The sequence below is a fragment of the Sarcophilus harrisii genome, chromosome 1 (assembly GCF_902635505.1).
Source record: "Sarcophilus harrisii chromosome 1, mSarHar1.11, whole genome shotgun sequence".
Lineage (NCBI taxonomy): Eukaryota > Metazoa > Chordata > Mammalia > Dasyuromorphia > Dasyuridae > Sarcophilus > Sarcophilus harrisii.
In genome coordinates this window covers 23,327,374-23,345,180 of record NC_045426.1, presented here as the reverse complement: position 1 = coordinate 23,345,180, position 17,807 = coordinate 23,327,374, and the positions used below count along the sequence as shown (strand labels likewise).

Sequence of the window (17,807 nt, the reverse complement as noted above, 5' to 3'; positions counted from 1 at the left end):
CAAAGGACTTTCAAAAGAGGCCTGGATAAACAAAAATACCCAAAGGTTACTAACAGATAAATCTTTGATTACATGTACACAAAATTATAGGATTTAGCCCAGCTGAAGTTGGAGTCAGAAAGTCTTAAATCTCGATTCTGACATTGACTTGCTGTATGATCATGGAACCAACCTGAATCTCAGTTTCTTTATCTGTAAAATGGCTTTTGGGGTGGATCAAATAAAATAGTCTACCTCGAGCTTTTGGCAAAACTTGAAAGCACAAATGTCTGTCACTAATCTAGACCTGGAGAAACTCTCAGAGGCCAACTAATTCAATCCCCATACTTTACTAATGAGGAAACTGGGACCCAGATTAAGGCACCCAGGGGACATAGTGTGCCTTAGAGGTGAGGACTCTTAAATTCAAATCCTACTTCAATGTGTGACTCCAGAAAAGTCACTTCACTGACCTTAACTTCAGAAGTTTCCTTATCTGTAAATAGGGATAATGCTACACCTACCTGCCAGCATTGCTATGTGGTTAAAATGAGTTTCTATTTTTAAAGTGCTTTGTAAAGCTTAGAAAATTATATAAATGTTGTGTGATGTTGCATTTTCTATGCTAATGATCATGTGACTTATCCAATGCAAGTGATAGAAAATATTTGACCCCATATCTCTGAGTCCAGGACTCTTTCCATTTTTTTCAGCCTGCTCTTTAAAAAATGATATGGATACGTGGACAGAGCCTGCCTCAGGGGAAGCATGGGGGGAAATCTCCCATAACTCATTTCTACTTGTATGACATTGGATAAATTGGGGGTTCCATTTCCCCATCTGTTAAGTGAGAAGTTGAACAAGGTGGCCTCCTCCCTATTCTTATGATCTGGTGTTATTATTGTTATCATTCTCATCACCTTCCCCCCTCAGACTCAAAGTTTCTTAAGAACAGGAAATCTCCTTATTCTCTGGTGAATATCTTGTGCCCACTAGGGTACCCAGAACACAGTAGGTATTCAATAAGTATTTGCTGAAGGAAAAATTAAATGAGCAAATGGTTGACTAAAACTGAAGTCTTCATCACTGTATGAAGTACAAATAAAATCTGGCATGTTCAATTTCTAGCCTTTCACACTACAAATCACTTTCTCCTTGTGCCTTCCCTAAACCTCCATAGAAAAGTTAGCGACCATACTCATTTCCGTAACCTAATTAACTCAAGCCATCCTATCTTGTTTTTCTGATAAAACTTTTATCTTATTAGATTAAAAAAATAGTTAAGAATTCCGTTCCCCCTTTCCTTCTTCCAAACACTGAGGACATAAATATTTGGACTGTAATTTAATTTTATCACAATATAACAATGCTGGCTACACTATTAGGAGGGAAACTGGTTCCATATTTTATTATCTCCTTAAGTCTGACAGCTCCCACCCAGAAACAATGTAATAGCAATCACCACAATTTCCTTTTGGGTCAACAGACATTCAAAAAATTATTTGAAATTTTCATGGTTGCTTATTACGTCAATCTCCTTGGTTTGTTGAGGCCATCAATAATCTGGCTCCATTCTCCCTTTCTGACCTTATTTCCTGCTGCTTCCCTATCTGTCTCCTTTGCTCCAATCGGAGAAACCTCTTGGTTTTCTTCTAATGCATGTCTTGGACTTTTCTATGTCTGTGAACTCATTGCTTCAGTTCTTTAGAATAATGGTTCTCAAAGTGTGGCAGGGAACCCAGAGGGATCCCAAGATTCTTTCAAAGAGTTCTATAAGTCAAAACTATTGTCATAATTACATTGTTTAATTGTTAATATGGAACATATATACATTATATATTAATATGATATATGTATGTATATACACATATAGTATGTATATATACTACATAACTATATATCTATATACACATGTTTATATAAATATAGATGAATATGTGTATCTCTCTCTCTCTCTCTCTCTCTTTCTCTCTCTCTCTCCTCTTTCTTTTTTTCTCTCTATCTGCCTGGCTTCACATAAACAAAGAGTCTTTGAAGATGCTTCATTAGCTTTTAAGAATGGAAGGCAGTAATGAAAACAAAATATTTGAGAATTGGCAATGTCAAACTAGGCTGTCAATCTCAAATAGAAACAGATCTCTTTGGACAATAGATTGAGAAAACTTCAAATTAACATTATGTTGTACTGTATAGTTTTGTTAAATATTTCCCAATCATATTTTAATCTGGTTTGTTTCCACTCAGGAGTCTTATGGGCTGCTTATATAGACTGGTCGTGTGTTGGACATCTCTAGTCCAGACCAATACTTTCCCTTTTCCAAATCATCCATCGATCTATCTATCTATCTACCTACCTACCTACCTACCTAATTCTCTATTTGTCTAGACCAGTGCATTTTATCAGTCTGCCAGACTGGCAAATGTTAGTAATTTATAGTTTTAAAGAACTGTCTGGAAAGAAAATCTTTAAGATGAAGTGACTGCTCCATGGTCATGTAATAGTTTGATTTCTAAGGCAAGCCTTCCAAGGCCAGTTCTTTATTCACTCCACTACTTTGTCTCTTTTTATTCTGTTTATTTCAGATCTAATCACTCTGACTGGCCCAGTTCCATCCCACTGTCTCCATGAAGCTCTCTCAAGACTACTTCAACCCACAGAGATCTCTTTCCACTGATTTTCCATTATATCTAATCACCTGAAGGTTTAGCTTTTCATTAAGTTTTAATTGTTATCTCACTTATGCAAGTTTTCATTCCCCACTTGGACTGTGAGTTTCTTGAGTTAGGGGAGGGAGGACTTTTCATGATATCTCTTGGGCATCTTCTGCCTGGCATTTTGTAGGCAGAGAAGTTCAGGTTGACCTTGGCATAGGAAAGCAACAGAAAGCAAGTCAAATCAAAGGCTATTAATTCTGATTTTAAATCTACCTGATGGTAAGAGATGGGAACAGGTCTCCGGAAAACAATCCACTCGACGATTTCACTACATGGAGGGGTGGTCAAGGAGCCGGTATAGCGATAATAGCTCCCTAGGGATGCTGGCAGGAGGTCCCGAAGGACAAAAGGATCCAGAAAGGTTTCCTTCTCTGTTAAAGAAAAAACAAAAAGACATTATCTTTCACAATCAGATTCATTCTATAGAAAGAGAGTTTTTAATCAGTCCTTCACCTCATCTCTCTGTTCAAATCCCATCTTCTGCAGAAGGTCTTTTCCTGGTTCCCCCTTCTGCTGCTGGTGACTTCCCTCTGGGATTACTTCCTATTAATACTGTAAATCTTGGATGTACAAACTTATTTGTATGTTGTTGGAGTTCACGGGTTGATCAACAACTATCCCTCACTTTCGCAAAATGACTAATTCATTATAGTGCACATATTTCCCAATCATATTTTTATAATTTTAATAGACTGTGCCACTTTGATATCATGGAATGGATACTCCTGGTTTTGGAGTTAGAGAACAGGGTTCAAATCCCAGCTTTGATTCTTACTATCTAGTGACTGTGGATAAATCACTACATCTCTCAGTGGTGGTGTTTTCTCATCTGTAAAATGAGAACAGAATTAGGTGATGGATTATTTCTAAATTGATGATCTCACTTAGCTTCTGTTGGCTGAAAATATCCCCAGATCTCTCCCAAGGAAGAACTGAAAAAAAAATTTTTTTTTTCACACAAAGAGCTTTAAAATGGCTTTGAAATGGGTAAAACACGTAAACTGGTATTAATTTAGAAATTAGATTAACAAATATAAATTCTATGTATGCTTTATTTCCTTGAATTTATTCTCTCTTTCTCTTTTCTTTTTTCTTTTCTATCTCTCTGTTTTTTCTCTCTCAAAGGGAGAACTCTGTCTCTGTTTCTCTCTCTTCTCTCTTAAACCTCTGATTTCATCAGTCCAGAGAGAACTCATGTATGAAAATTTTCTCTACTTATACAAATTGGAACACTCACATGTAGTTGTGTGTGGGCCCTGAGAGGTTAAATCGCTCAGGGTAATCCATTCAGGATTTGTCCAATGTAGGGCCAATGTACTCTCCTCTAGTCACTAAACCTCACTGCTTCCTTTTCCCTCAACCTTGGTATTAGGCACTTGGCATTATATATTTAGCCTGAATCTCCATATAATATATGACATCAATATTACACTCTTTTAAGGAAAAGACTTGTGAATAAGGCCTGACAGAATCATCTCAGCAGAGACTTCCTACCTCTTCACAATGATGACTTACTACATAAGTCACTTTAAGTCAATCATCTTGTATAAATGGTTTCCTGAGAAAAGCTGCGACTCAAGGACTCAAGAGCCTTCCAGGAATAATAGTAAAATGCTGAATGAGAGTCAGAAGCCCATCTCATTCACCTTATCTGTAGGTATCTCAGTTTCCCCATTTGTCCAGTCCAACCACAGAAGTGAAAAGAGCTCAAAGATGAATAGAATGCAGGAAAAAGAGAGCTAGATTTGGAGTAAAGGATCTGGATTCAAGTCCTGACTTTGTTTGTTACTATGAGTAGAAGCAAATCCCTTCACTTTTCCTTTGTTTCAGTTTCCTCATCCCTTTTCCTCTTGGGAAGCAACAGTAGAAATGGAGTTTGTCTCTGTAGTCAGAAGACTCGGATGTGAATCCTGCCTCATTGTCACTTCCACTCTAGATTTCTCCTTCCTCCTTTTAACTTCCTTTTCACTCCAGAGGAACTTCTAGCTCTAAGATCTCACTCTCTTGATTGGTGGCTACCTGCCCAGATCATTACCTGAGTTGTTGCAGCTGAGTCTTTTCAGTTATAACCTGAGCCCTTTGGAGTATTCTTGGCAACAATAGTAGAATGGTCTGATTTTTTTTTCTCCAGCATATTTTACAGATGAGGAAACTGAGGCAGAGAGTGTGAAATGACTTGCTACTAAGTGCCGGAGGTTAGAATTGAACTCAGAAACATGAGTCCTGATTCCAATCCCCACATCCTGTGCACTATGGCTCCATCTAGCTGCCATTACCTGGTACATGGTAAATAATGTTCTTTGTATCCACAAGGTAAATAATGTTCTTTGTATCCACAAGGTAATGCTCTTTGTATCCACCTCTCTCTGACACTTACAACCTTATTACCATACAGAGCAAGACACTTACAACTCTGCTACTTAGTTTCCTCATCTGCAGAAAGAAGGAGGTTGCTCTCAATGATTTAAGGTTTCCTTCAGCTCTACATCAATGGTCTTTTGAGTTTAAATCAGGCATCCTAATGTCAACACCAATTTGAAAAGCCTCCACCAGCAACATATGACATGCCCCAGGAGGCCAGGCTCTGTCCATAAGGCCCTCCAGCTCCCCATTCACATCCTTGCCTCTCAGTAGAGGGATCCTGTCATTCCTCCAACTGCTCACTTGCCACAATGCATTTGGAGCAGAAATTTGCCCTAGTGCCAGGGGATGCCCTCACCTATAAAACGGGGGTAAATATAGTGCCAACTGTAGTCTCTCCTAGGGGATAAATGAAAAATGGCCAAGGGATGGTCCGGGAGCAACAAAAAGGACATATTCTTAGGTAGATGACAAGAAGGAGGGGAGGAGAGTGGGAGAGATCACAGGAAGGAGGGAAGAAGGACAAAGTGCCCCAGAAAGCCTCCCATCATTCACTGCTCTCTGGGCTGTTTGATGTTCATTTCTATACTAATTTAGATAATCTTCTACAACTTTACCTTCTCTCTGGCCTCATCTTTGTCTTTCCCACTATCCTTTGAATCTAAAAAGTGACTAAATTTAAGCCCAAACTTGGCAATAACTAACAGCTTTAATTTAAAGGCTTTTAACTATAAGCTGTAGTTTGAATTAATATCCCGGCTACCAGACAGAGTGCACATTGGCGTGGTCAGAATGGTCAGATTTCTGCTTGACTGCTTCTGTGTTTTCTGAGCTGGAAAAATAATGAAAACAGAGTTGAAGAGAGAGGGTCTGTGCGGACTTTGCTTTCCCAGACTTGGAGTAACCATATTTTCTTCTAAATGATATTTGTGAGGGAAATGCTGTGGCCAGTCGGTGACCCACCATACCTTGCCTCAAGTCAAGGCTTAACAGGCACCAAAGGCTTTCTCATTTTATTTACTTTGCATTTTATTTTTCTAAATGACATGAAAATTTGTGAATATCAAATTACCTATTTCTAGACCTGTAACTGGAAAGAACTTTAGAGAACAAGATTCCAATTCCCTTATTTTAGAAAGGAGGATGTGGGACCCAGAGATTGCTTAAGGTCACACAGAAAGTAATGGTCTGGGTATCATTTGAATCCCATCTTTGGATTCCCAAGTCAGCATCATTTCCATTCACTTAACTGGAAACATGCTGCTGCAGCCCAGTAGAATGGAAACACCTGCAGGTTAGGAATGATTTTCATTTTGGGAAGCAGTATGACACAGTAAGCATGCTGGACTTGGGAATAGAAAGATCTGGATTCAAACTCTACTTTAGACATGAGTTCTATGACCCAAAGAGAATCATTTAATTTCTATGACCCTCAATTTCCTCATCTGTAAAAAGGGATAAAAAACAGCATTAGATCAAATGACATCATAAACATAAAGAACTTTGCAAACAATAAAACATTGTGTCAATGTTATTAAAATAAGTACAGGGAGATTTAGAGGAGGAAGACTTCTAGCTGCCATTTTTTTATTCTATGGACTATTCAACACATGGATAAAATAGTTGATAACCGAATAAAAGTCTTGGCATAAAAGCTCATCTTGATTTAGGCTTACTGAAAATATCTTCTGGTGAAATTCTGTTGCAGGCAGAATAATGGGAACAATTACTCTTATCACAATTATAATAACATATACATTACTGTAATGATTACAATCAGTATTGTTACTGTTTTATTATTATCTTTGAATACCATAGTGGTTAGCATAGTACCTGGCATATAGTAAGAGCTTAATAATAATAGGCGCAAACTAATAATTAATGAGTCTTTGTTGAACCAAGGGTTTTTTCCCCTTTCTTCCCAAATACATCCTTAAATCTATAATGTTAAATAAACATTCCATAGAAATTATGACTGTGGGAAAACCATTGGATTGAACAATTAAGAGATTGTTTATGACCTTGGCAAGAGCAAGTTTCTATCTGATATTGCAAGAGAGAAAACCTGTTTGAAGTTATAGCTTTAAAAAAAGAAAATTCAGCAAACCTTCCCCCTTAAATCTTTGAGACCTGGGAGTGAGAGTGAGGTCCATCCCATCAGGCCCTTCCAGTGAGGCTGGTGGCTTCAGCTGGAACTCTGAGAGCAGGCCAGAAATTGCTTTTGTCATTTCAGCCTCAGCTGAAAAAAGACCATCTGTCCTTGTCCTCTGAGGACTGGCTGCCTGGGCTGGGGGTTCCAGATTTAAATTGGTCAGAATTTATAGCCAAATGTCAGATTAGCAGAGTGGGGAGGGAGTCTTTCCTGTATTATTTCCATATTTCCTACAGCCTCTGAAATTTTTAACTTCTTTCAAAACTCAATCTAAGTGTCACCCCTACTGGAAATCTTTTCTAATTCCCTTTCTTGTCACCATTCTGTTCCTTCTCAAATTATTCAGCTGTTTAATTATTTTATCTGATTAAGAAAATGGAAGGTTTTCAGACACAAGTTTTAGAATTTCTAAGTCTTGATGTGATGTTTTATATATAGTGGGCATTTAATAAGTGTTTGCAGAATCAATTACTATGCGCCATCATGATCATTCGCCAAAACAGGGATTTTCTAGGTCTGATCTTTTGGGTTATAGTATGGTGAACTCTGGAGACCCCTTCAGAGAATCATGCATAAAGTAAAATAGGAGGATTGCAAAAGAGACCAATTATAACAAAAAAGTTCTCAAAATATTTTTAAAAATCAAGTCCATAGGCCTGAGGTTAAGAATTGTGCACCAAAGGATTTCTAAACCATTGAATAAGTCACAGCATCATAATCTTAGAGCTAGAAGAAAATCTTGAGATACTTTACTCAAATTCTTTTATCCTACATGTGAGGGACTGAAACTTGGTGTGAGATGATGATACTTGCAAAGACAAGGTAAAGAGGTTCAATCTCTGTTCTTCAATTTCAATTTATTCTCTTCTGGCAATGATGAGATTTCCCTAAATGTCCTTTAAAGTCCTCTTCCAGCTCTGAAGCTATGGCTCCGTAATCCCACCACTGTGTTCCCAGGCTCATCCCCACCTGATGCCGTTGGGAATTTGCCCTCCTGGGTTGTTTCTTCTCTATTGCTCTCTAATTTTCATTCCTAATCACCTGGCTTCTTTACTGTGGCTTAATTTTTTTTTTAAATCCTTAAACAAAATTAGTCCATAAAACCAGGAGCAATGTTTTTCACATAACCCTACCATCATCTCAAGCTGTCATTCAATAGCCTGCTTTTCACAGGTAAAGGACTGACTTCTTGGACAATGTTTTGGACAAAAAGAGAAAAGAAAACATCTTCTTCATTTTTTGTCTTCAGTAAGCACTTTCTTCACAACCCCTTAGGATCTGGCTTCTGAACCTAGCACGGGACTCAAGCTGCTTGCTCTCTTCAAGGTGATGAGTGATCTCTTAGTTGCTCAATCCAATGACGTTTCCACAATGTTTATTTTCTTGGTCCTTTCTTCAGTTTTTTTTCATAGTTGGCCAACCCTTTCTCTTGGATATTCTTCCTGGGATCTGTACTACCTTGGCCTTCTTTGTTAAATCATCACTCATTCATCACTTACATCATCTCATCATCATCACTCACCAAGCGTGAGATATCTTCCAAAGCCAGATCATAGATCCCTTCTCTTTATAGGGCCTTATGAACTCTCAGGGGTTCAATTATAAACTCCACAAACATCTATGCTTGCATTATATGACCTAACTGCTGGACAACTTCATCTAGATGTCCCCTCAGCACCCCAAACTCAACACGTTAAAACCAGAAGTTATTATTTTGCTTCCAAATATGTCTTTAACTTTGGTATTATCTTCAACTCCTCATTTTTAGTTATTCCACATATTGCCAGACCTTGTGATTTTTACTTTCACGGCATCTACGATATATGACCCTTTCCCTCTGCTTAACAAGGGCACTGCCCTAGTAGAGGCCCCATCACTTTTGCTTGGATTATCATAATAGCTTTCTAATTAGCCGCTATTCCTCCAGTTTCTTCCCACTCCAAGTCACCTTCTGCTCAGCTGTTAAGGTGATTTTCCTAAAGCACAGGTCTGATGATATCATTACTATTTAACATTGAGTGTCTTCTTATAACCTCCAGGAATAATTTAAAAATACTCTGCTTGGGATAAAGCTTTTCACAACCTGAGCAATTCCTACCTTTCCAATCTTCTTGTACTTTACTTCCTGGCTTTGTATACCTTATTGTTGTCATTCAGTCATTTCAGTCATATCTAACTCTTCATGACCCCATATGGGATGTTCTTGGCCAAAATCCTATTGCCATCTCCTTCACCAGCTTATTTTACAGGTGAGGAAACTGAGGCAAACAGGATTAAGTAACTTGCTCAGGGTTACAAGCCTAGGAAGAGCCTGAAACTCAATTTGAATTTGGGCAGATGAATCTTCCTGACTCCTGGCCTGATACTTCAATGTATCCTTAGTACCTTGTAAATGCTTGGCAAATAATAAATGCTTAAAGATACTTATTGATTAACTAATTGATTGCAGCATTTGCATGATATTCTTTCCGCGCCTGGAATGCATTCTCTCTTTACTACCATCCTGTTAGAATCCCTCATTTTAAGGACTCAGCAACATCTTCTACAAAACATCTTTGCTGATCTCTTTAATTCTTATATTTCCTAGTGCTGATATACCCAAGCTATCCTTAAGGAGAATGAGATTCTTTAAAGGCAGAAACCGGTTTGGTTTCTCAGGAGTTTTTTTTTTTTTTAATAGAACTTTGTTGATTGGTCCAGATTAGGATTTTCATCCATGGTGTGGAAACTCTAATCTCCTGTAAATCATCACATCATCCATATCATAAAGAGAGTTGCCTAGGATACTAGAGACTTGTTCTTAATATTGCTTAGAAAATCTTTGTTGAATGACTTGAACCTGAATCTCTCCGAACATTTTCTAGTACTGTTTCCACCAGTTTATACTAAGCCTGATATAAATACAAATACAAGCTGTTATTAAATCAGACTTGTCTTCTGAAGCAAAAAGATACAGGGCACCCAAAATCATTTTAGTACAGTTTTTTTTGGTGTTTTCAAAGCTTCAAACGGCACTAAGAAACAGCCTATTTTTGGGACAACCTATATTTCATTTCATAAGATCAGAACACAACTGAGATGGAAGGGAACTTAAAAATCACATAATGTAGTTCTCTTTTTATATATGAAGGAATTAAGGCTCAGAGAAATGAGTTAATTCAAGTAAGATAACGTATATAAACCACTTTGTAAACTTTAATAGACTATAGGCATTTATTTTTGGAGGTGCCTGGACTTGTGATTTCATACATTTAGGGATGTAGGGATGGAGAAACCCCTATCACCAATGCTAAGGGAAAACTTGTCTGTAACTTGCTAGCTTTGAGTCTTGTTTGAGGCACTGAGAAGCTAGGTGACCTCAACCTGGTCACAGGACATGAATGCAGGGCTTCCTCACTACATGAAAGTCTGGTTTTCTTCAGCCTTCATATGCCTTTTTGTCCATTTGAGTTCACACAGAAACACATCTGTGTTAAGTAACTGCCCAGCTATTATTCTTTAATATTTAATCACTATTGGACAGGTGGTAAAAATAATGCACAATAATATATAATATATATTATATTTATACATAAATATAAAAAAACGATAATAATGAATAAAAATATTGTCAAGACAAATCATTTTCTGTAGGGTCAAAGATTCTGAAGTATAACCTAATGGAAGACTGGAGAACAAGGGACATATACCCCTCATTCTGTTTTTTCTTGATGTCAAAATACTCTGCTTCATTTATTGTTGTCATCTCCTTCTTGTCTTCCTTTTCCTCCTCCTTACTTTGTCTTTCATATATTGGGATTTACCTCTCATTGCATTATTTTCTGGATTTCAGCAATCAACTAGTATTTATTAAACCCCTATAATGTGCTAGGTGTTGGATTCAATGCTAGGGATACAAAGCCCCCAATGTCCCTACTACAGGTGATCAGAATCTATTAGTTATTGCTCCACCCTTGGGCCTGATCAAATCTCATGGCTCAAAATGCATCAGCAATTACAAGCATTGCTTTAGTGGCTTGTTTGTTTAATGTATAGGGATTTATCTCTCATTTCATTGTTTCCTGAATTTCAGCAATCAACAAGTATTTATTAAACCTCTATAATGTAGTAGGTGCTGGGCTCAGCACTAGGGATACAGAGTCCACAATGTTCCTATTATTGGGTGCTTAGAGTCTATCAGTTATTGCTTCACTCTTGGGCCATATAGAATCTCATGGCTCAAAGTGCACCAGCAACAAGCATTACTTTAGTGGCTTGTTTAATCCAGGCACTGGGGTAAGTATTAGAAATACAAAGAAAAGCCAGTTCTGGTTTCCATGCTGTTCTTCTTTATGTTCAGTGCTTCATGTTCTGTGATCTGCATATATACAGTCAGGCCAAAGAAGTCACCCAGTATTTCAGGGACTGCCATGCTAATTGTGTCTTGATTGTTAAATATGATGATGACCTGCTAGAGCTGTTTCTCTGTTTTCCCAAAGTCTTCCATGAAAATCAAACCAACTCCTCTGAGGGCTCAATTTTTAGAGCAAAGGCTTTAGAGGTGAACTTTATCTAAGCAGTTTTGGGAAAACTTAACACCTAACTGTTATTTAGAACTGGAAGTCCATTCGTCTGTAAAATTAATTATTGATAATAGTGAAAGATTCCCAGGTCAGTGACCAAAGCCTCACAATCAAGCCAAATGAGAAAGGATAGACCAACTGTAGCTAGTTGGGAGCTAGTCATAATACATCTGTTCCTTACTTGGGTAATACCCACTCACAGAAAATGGAAAGAAGAATGATTCCATTTCAAGCCTAAAATCTTAACGGCCTACATTAAAGAAGTCTTCCATTTAAAAAGTCTTAATAAATGTCCATTTTATGCCATCCTTAAAAAAGGGGTGATGGAAATCCACAATCATCTAGATGGCCTGGAACATTTCTCCTCCCACTTTTGTTCCAATTAGCCATTTGAATTCAATATATTCCCATTCTTTTGACTTAACGAATTTGGAAAAATATTTGAAACACTCCACTTGCACCACCATTCATTCCATTAGGCAATAATAAGCAGGTACTGCATATTACTATATCAAAGGACTGTAAGAGAATGAAGCTCATTGGCGACTTTCAAGGATTCTTGGTTCCGTATGCAGACAATATTATATTTTAATAATTAATTGTTCATCAAAGGGAAAGATGAGGAACAGGGATGCTAAATTCAAAGTTATTCAAATTGCATAAATGAATAATGTATGACTTTTATATTAAATACACACTGTATTAAGCAGTCTACATTTCATCTAGCTCTGTCTTTCATTTTTAAACATTCTGAAGTACAATATGAATAATCAGTCAGGGGAGGTTTATTTAGAAAAAGAAATGGTTTATTGGAATGCGAACCACGTGTTATTTTGTCATGATTAAATTTTTGTCATCAATTAGGGAATTTTTTTTTAAAGTGTCTGCAAAGCCATGGTCAACTATTCAGCCCCAAGGTGACTAAGCCCACTTTACCATTTCAAATTGCAAATGGTTAAATTCCATCCAACTTTTTATTTCTCTAAGCAATGTTGGGAGGTAATTTTTAATTAAAGGAAATTTGAAAGATGGAAACTAAACACGCATAATTGGATTAAAAATGTGATAATTAAAACATTAGATGATAATCATCTATTTTATTGCATTTTTCAGGGGGTTAATAACCTAATATTTTGAATGCTCCAGTTACAATGCGAGAAATGGGTTTTATGAAATATGGTACTTGGGGAAAGCATGTAGTCGCAAGTGACATTTCTGGGCCGCAGCCCTGCAAACTAAATTATTGCTAGATGGTATTCCTGCAGCCATAGAGAAAGCTGCCCTAGACTGGTGGGAGACAAAAGACTCCCACTTAACAAAGCAATTCAGTACAGGAGATCTAGAAATGAAAAAGAAAGGCACTTAATTACCTGACAACAGATAAGGCTTTGGGTGTAGGGTTGAAAAACCCTGGTCCATAGCCTGACTTTCACTCCCCAACTATGTTACCTAAGAGCAAATTATTTAACTTGGCTGAGTCTTAACTTCCTCACCTGTAATATAGGCTTAGACATATTTAGCTTACCTGTCTCACAGAGTTGAGGAGAGAAAAGGACTTTTGTATATCATTTTTTCTAATATATAAAAATAATAGTGCATCACATTTATATACACTCTTCAGTTTGTAGAAGTTTAAGAGAATTGAGACATCACTGGATGCCAGGGAACCCAGGTTTCTAGGTACCCAACTCAGGAGTCTCCAATCTTTTTATAGAGTGACTTTTTTATACCAAAAAAATGTTAAATAATCTTCTTATATAATAGTGACTTTTGCACAATTAATGAAAAAATCATTTAACATTTATTTTTTTCCCCTATAAACTTGGGACCAATTTATCAGAGTTAAAGATAGTTGGACAAAATGAGGGGTGTGGAATGAGAACAATAGGGGTGGAAAAAAGGCTGACTTTGGCAAAATTCATAAGAAAGTTATGTTTGGAGTCATGGTGTGGGGAATAGATGTTGTTTGCAATTTGGTGGGCTAGGAGGATAGCTGGGAAGAGCCTGATGCATTGTGTGGTGAACCCAACTCATGTGTATGTCTTGAGAATCCATTTAATATTCATGTGGTTCCTGCTAAGTTTGCAGAATCACTACTTTAAAACTGAAAGAGACCTTAGGCCCTTAGTCACCCACTCCAGGTGTTCTTAAATTTTTATGTGCCATGGACTCCTTGGTGAAATCTACAGAATCCTTCTCAGAAAAGGGTTTTAAAATACATAGGCTATCATTCATAGGTTTACAATCTTTTTTTAAAAATAGTGACTTTTGCACAGTTGATGAAAAATAATTAACACAAATCATTTAAATAAATTGAGACAGTTATTTTTTCTTTAAAAATTTGGGATCAATTATTGGGATCAGATTAATGAAAATAAAGGTGATTACAAAAAAAAACAAAAAAAAAAAAACAAAACAAAGATTAGTGAAAACAATCTCTCACCCAAATTCATGCACTCTCTGAAAGCTTGGGATTCATGGACCTCAGGTTCCATCTAGTTCAGCTTTTCAGTTTACATAAGAACAAAATTGAAATCTTGGTACATTAAGTGATTTGTTCAAGATTTTAACTAATAATTAGAGTTGAATTGATACTTCTGAAAGAGGGCTATACTAAGTACTGGCAATACAGAGAAAGATAAAAGGCAGTCCCTGTTCTCAAAGAGCACACAGTCTAGGAGGAAAAGACTTATGTGGTATGTGAATTGGTACTGAAAACCAGAGAGGATTGTTAAGAGGCCTTCTAGACCAACTCAGACCTGAATGTATGCCTTGTTTAACCTGCTTGCCATGTGGTCAGTTGACCTTTGTTTGAAGGTTTCCAGTGAGGAAACCCATGGCTTCCTGAGGGGCCCATTCCATGCCTGGAGACCTCGAAGAGTTAGGGAGTATTTCCTGAGAGCTAAAAAAAAAATCTTTTTTTTTTTTTTTGATAAGTTCCACCCATTCTAGCTTTGTTGTCTGAAAATTACTAGCTTAGTCTCTTTCCATGTGAAGATCCTTCAAAGACAGTGATTTTATATATATATATATATATATATATATGTATGTATGTGTGTGTATACATATATATATATATATATATATATGTATACACACACACACACACACACACACACACTCACACATCACTCTTCTCTAAGTTAAAAGAACCCCAGTCGTTTCACCCAATCCTCTTTCTCATATGGTAAGATCTCAGTTACCTCCCTCATTCATGGTAACTTTCTTGGGAAACTCACTGTCTTTCCTAAAATGAGAAGGTTATAACTCCAGGCAGTAATTTAGATGAGGTGTTATAAAGGTAGAATAAAACAAGACTCTTTATTGTCAGTCTCCTCTGGGGGAATGGCATCTTTTAGTGAAGTTTAAGATCCCATCAGTTTTTGTTGGTGACCATGGCATAGGGTAAGAACATCAGGGGGTTGGAAGGAACCCTAGTGACTTCTGATCTAGGCCCTTCTTTTTTTTCCCTTTTTTTTTAAAGCTTTTTTTTTCAAAACATATGCATGGATAATTTTTCAGCATTGACCTTTACAAAACATGGTGTTCCAAATTTTTCCCTGCTTTCCCCCCAACCCCAGATGACAAGTAATCCAATCTATGTTAAACTATATATTAACTCTAATATATATATACATATTTATAAAATAATCTTGTTACACAAGAAAAATCAGATCAAAAAGGGAAAAAATGAGAAAGAAAACAAAATGTAAGCAAATAACAAAAAGAGTGAAAATGCTATGTTGTGATCCACACTCAGTTCCCACAGTCCTCTCTCTGGGTGCAGATGGCTCTCTTCATCAGAAGTCCATTGGAATTGGTCTGAATCATCTCATTGTTGAAAAGAGCCATGTCTATCAGCATTGATCATCATATAATTCTCTTATTGCTATGTACAATGATCTCCTGATACTGTTCATTTCACTCAACATCGGTTCATGTAAGTCTCTCCAGGCCTTTCTGAACTTATCCTGCTGGTCATTTCTTACAGAACAATAATATTCCATAACATTCATATATCATAACTTATTCAGCCATTCCCCAACTGATGGGCATCCACTCAATTTCCAGTTCACTTAGGCCCTTCTTTTCATAATGAAGTAAACTGTAGTCTGGAGTGGTTCAGGGGTCCTCAAACTTTTTAAATAGGGGGCCAGTTCACTGTTCCTCAGACTGTTGGAGGGCTGGACTATAGTAAAAACAAAAACTTTGTTTTGTGGACCTTTAAATAAAGAAACTTCATAGCCCTGGGTGAGGGAGAAAAACGTCTTCAGCTGCCGCATCTGGCCCACGGGCTGTAGTTTAAGGACCTCTGGGTTATATGATGTTCTTGCAGGGACAAAGCTAATGTAAGGTAGGATACACTGGACAGCAAATTCAGTTCTTCATCTACTACATCTCATGATCTCTTACAAACCTATTTATATTGATCTTGTGGGTTCACTCAACTCCCTGAATCTGTCAAATAAAGTGCAGCTAGTTGTCCTGCCTCTATCTATGAAGTCCATTTTTTAAACTAAGTGCAACTGCATTTATACCTATTCCATTTGATTTGCTTTGACTCAGTGTTCAAAACTGAAAAGCTCTTTTTGTAGTCTGCCTCTTATCCTGGTTAGCTGTCTTTCCCCACTCTGTGTCATCAACAAAACTGTTCCATTAGTGCGGGGCGGGGAAAGTCATTTCTGGAAGAGTTTGAGCCAAGTCAGAGAAGGGAAAAATCAAAGACTGGCTCTGGACATGGGGAACTATAATTGAGGTTGGTTGGTTCAGAGGATGTGCAGAGGGAAATCCTCAGAAATAGGACCAGAAAGGTAGGGTAGAACCAGATTATGGAAAGCGATGAGCTGTTCTAGGCTTGGAAAGGCAGTGGGGAATTGCTTAAGAGTCTGAATCACACCCCAAAGGCTGCTGCCCACTTTCCTTATACACAAAAGTTGGACTTCAGACATGCCTTCATTCTAATGGGAGGAACATGAACTTCAGAAGGAAAGGGATAAAGACTAGAACAATGATTAACTTACCTGGGAAGTCCCCCCATTATTGCAAATAACACTTTTCTCTACAAACAAAAGTCTCGGAGATTTTCTTGGACACCAAGAGGATAAATGACTGGATCAGAGAAAAAGAGGGAGTGAGTGTGTGCCAGATTTTCTGCACTTGAAGGCCAATTCTCTATTAGTTAGACCAGTGGGGTCAAACTCCAGTAGAAATGGGGGGTGCTACACTGGATGAGAGAATGCCCTGTGGCTTGCATGCTGACATTTAAAAAACGTATTATTATCCATGTTTTATCTTATTTTTTTTAATCTTGTTTAATAGTTCCCAATCACATTTTAATTTGGTTTGGAGGTCTCTGGAGAGGAAGGTGGGCCATATCTTTGATATGTTTGCATAAAATCATGCCCTTCAAAAAGGGGAATAATAATCAGGAGACTTTCGGAAGTCAGCTGGCCTAATAGGCAAAGCGGTATAGCTCTGGGTCAGTTCTTTGTAGTATCCAAGAAGTTGAAACAATAAGCTTTGCTCTTTTTTTCTGAAGCCATCCGCCACTAAACACAGGTTGGATAAATAAAATGGCTTTTCTACCTTTCTAGTCTATATAAAGGGTAGCTGGGTGGCACAGTGGATAGTAAGGAGGACCTAATTTCAAAACCAGCTTCGGGTATTTACTTGCTACATGACTCTCCCTAGGCAAGTCACTTAATCTTGTCTGCCTCAGTTTCCTCATCTGTAAAATGAGCTGGAGAAGAAAATGACAACTATTCCAGTATTTCTGCCAAAAATACCTCAACTAAGGTTCACAAAGAGTCAGACACAAACAAAATGACTGACCATAACCAACAAAAGTTCAAACAACTCATAACTTCTTTGCTTGTCATTCAAGGCTCTGCATGAATGAACAATGTATTAGACTATTAACATTCTCTAATTGGATACAGAGCATTCCTGCCTTCGAGTCTTTGCCCATTTCATGCCTTATGCGTGGAATGCTTTCTTTCTCTTCTAATCATGAATAATATTTAATTATAAATTATATA

At 37.4% G+C, this 17,807-nt stretch overlaps 1 protein-coding gene across 2 annotated transcripts in view; it reads right to left on the bottom strand.

The window, feature by feature from the left end:
- Nucleotides 1–17,807, bottom strand: part of PTPRG (protein tyrosine phosphatase receptor type G) — a 771,239-nt gene that overhangs the window by 166,651 nt on the left and 586,781 nt on the right. For both annotated transcript variants that reach the window (XM_023498086.2, XM_023498087.2), the window contains exon 7: nt 2,908–3,065. In XM_023498086.2, the coding sequence (XP_023353854.2) occupies nt 2,908–3,065 (158 nt within the window). The remainder of the gene's footprint in view (nt 1–2,907; nt 3,066–17,807) is intronic.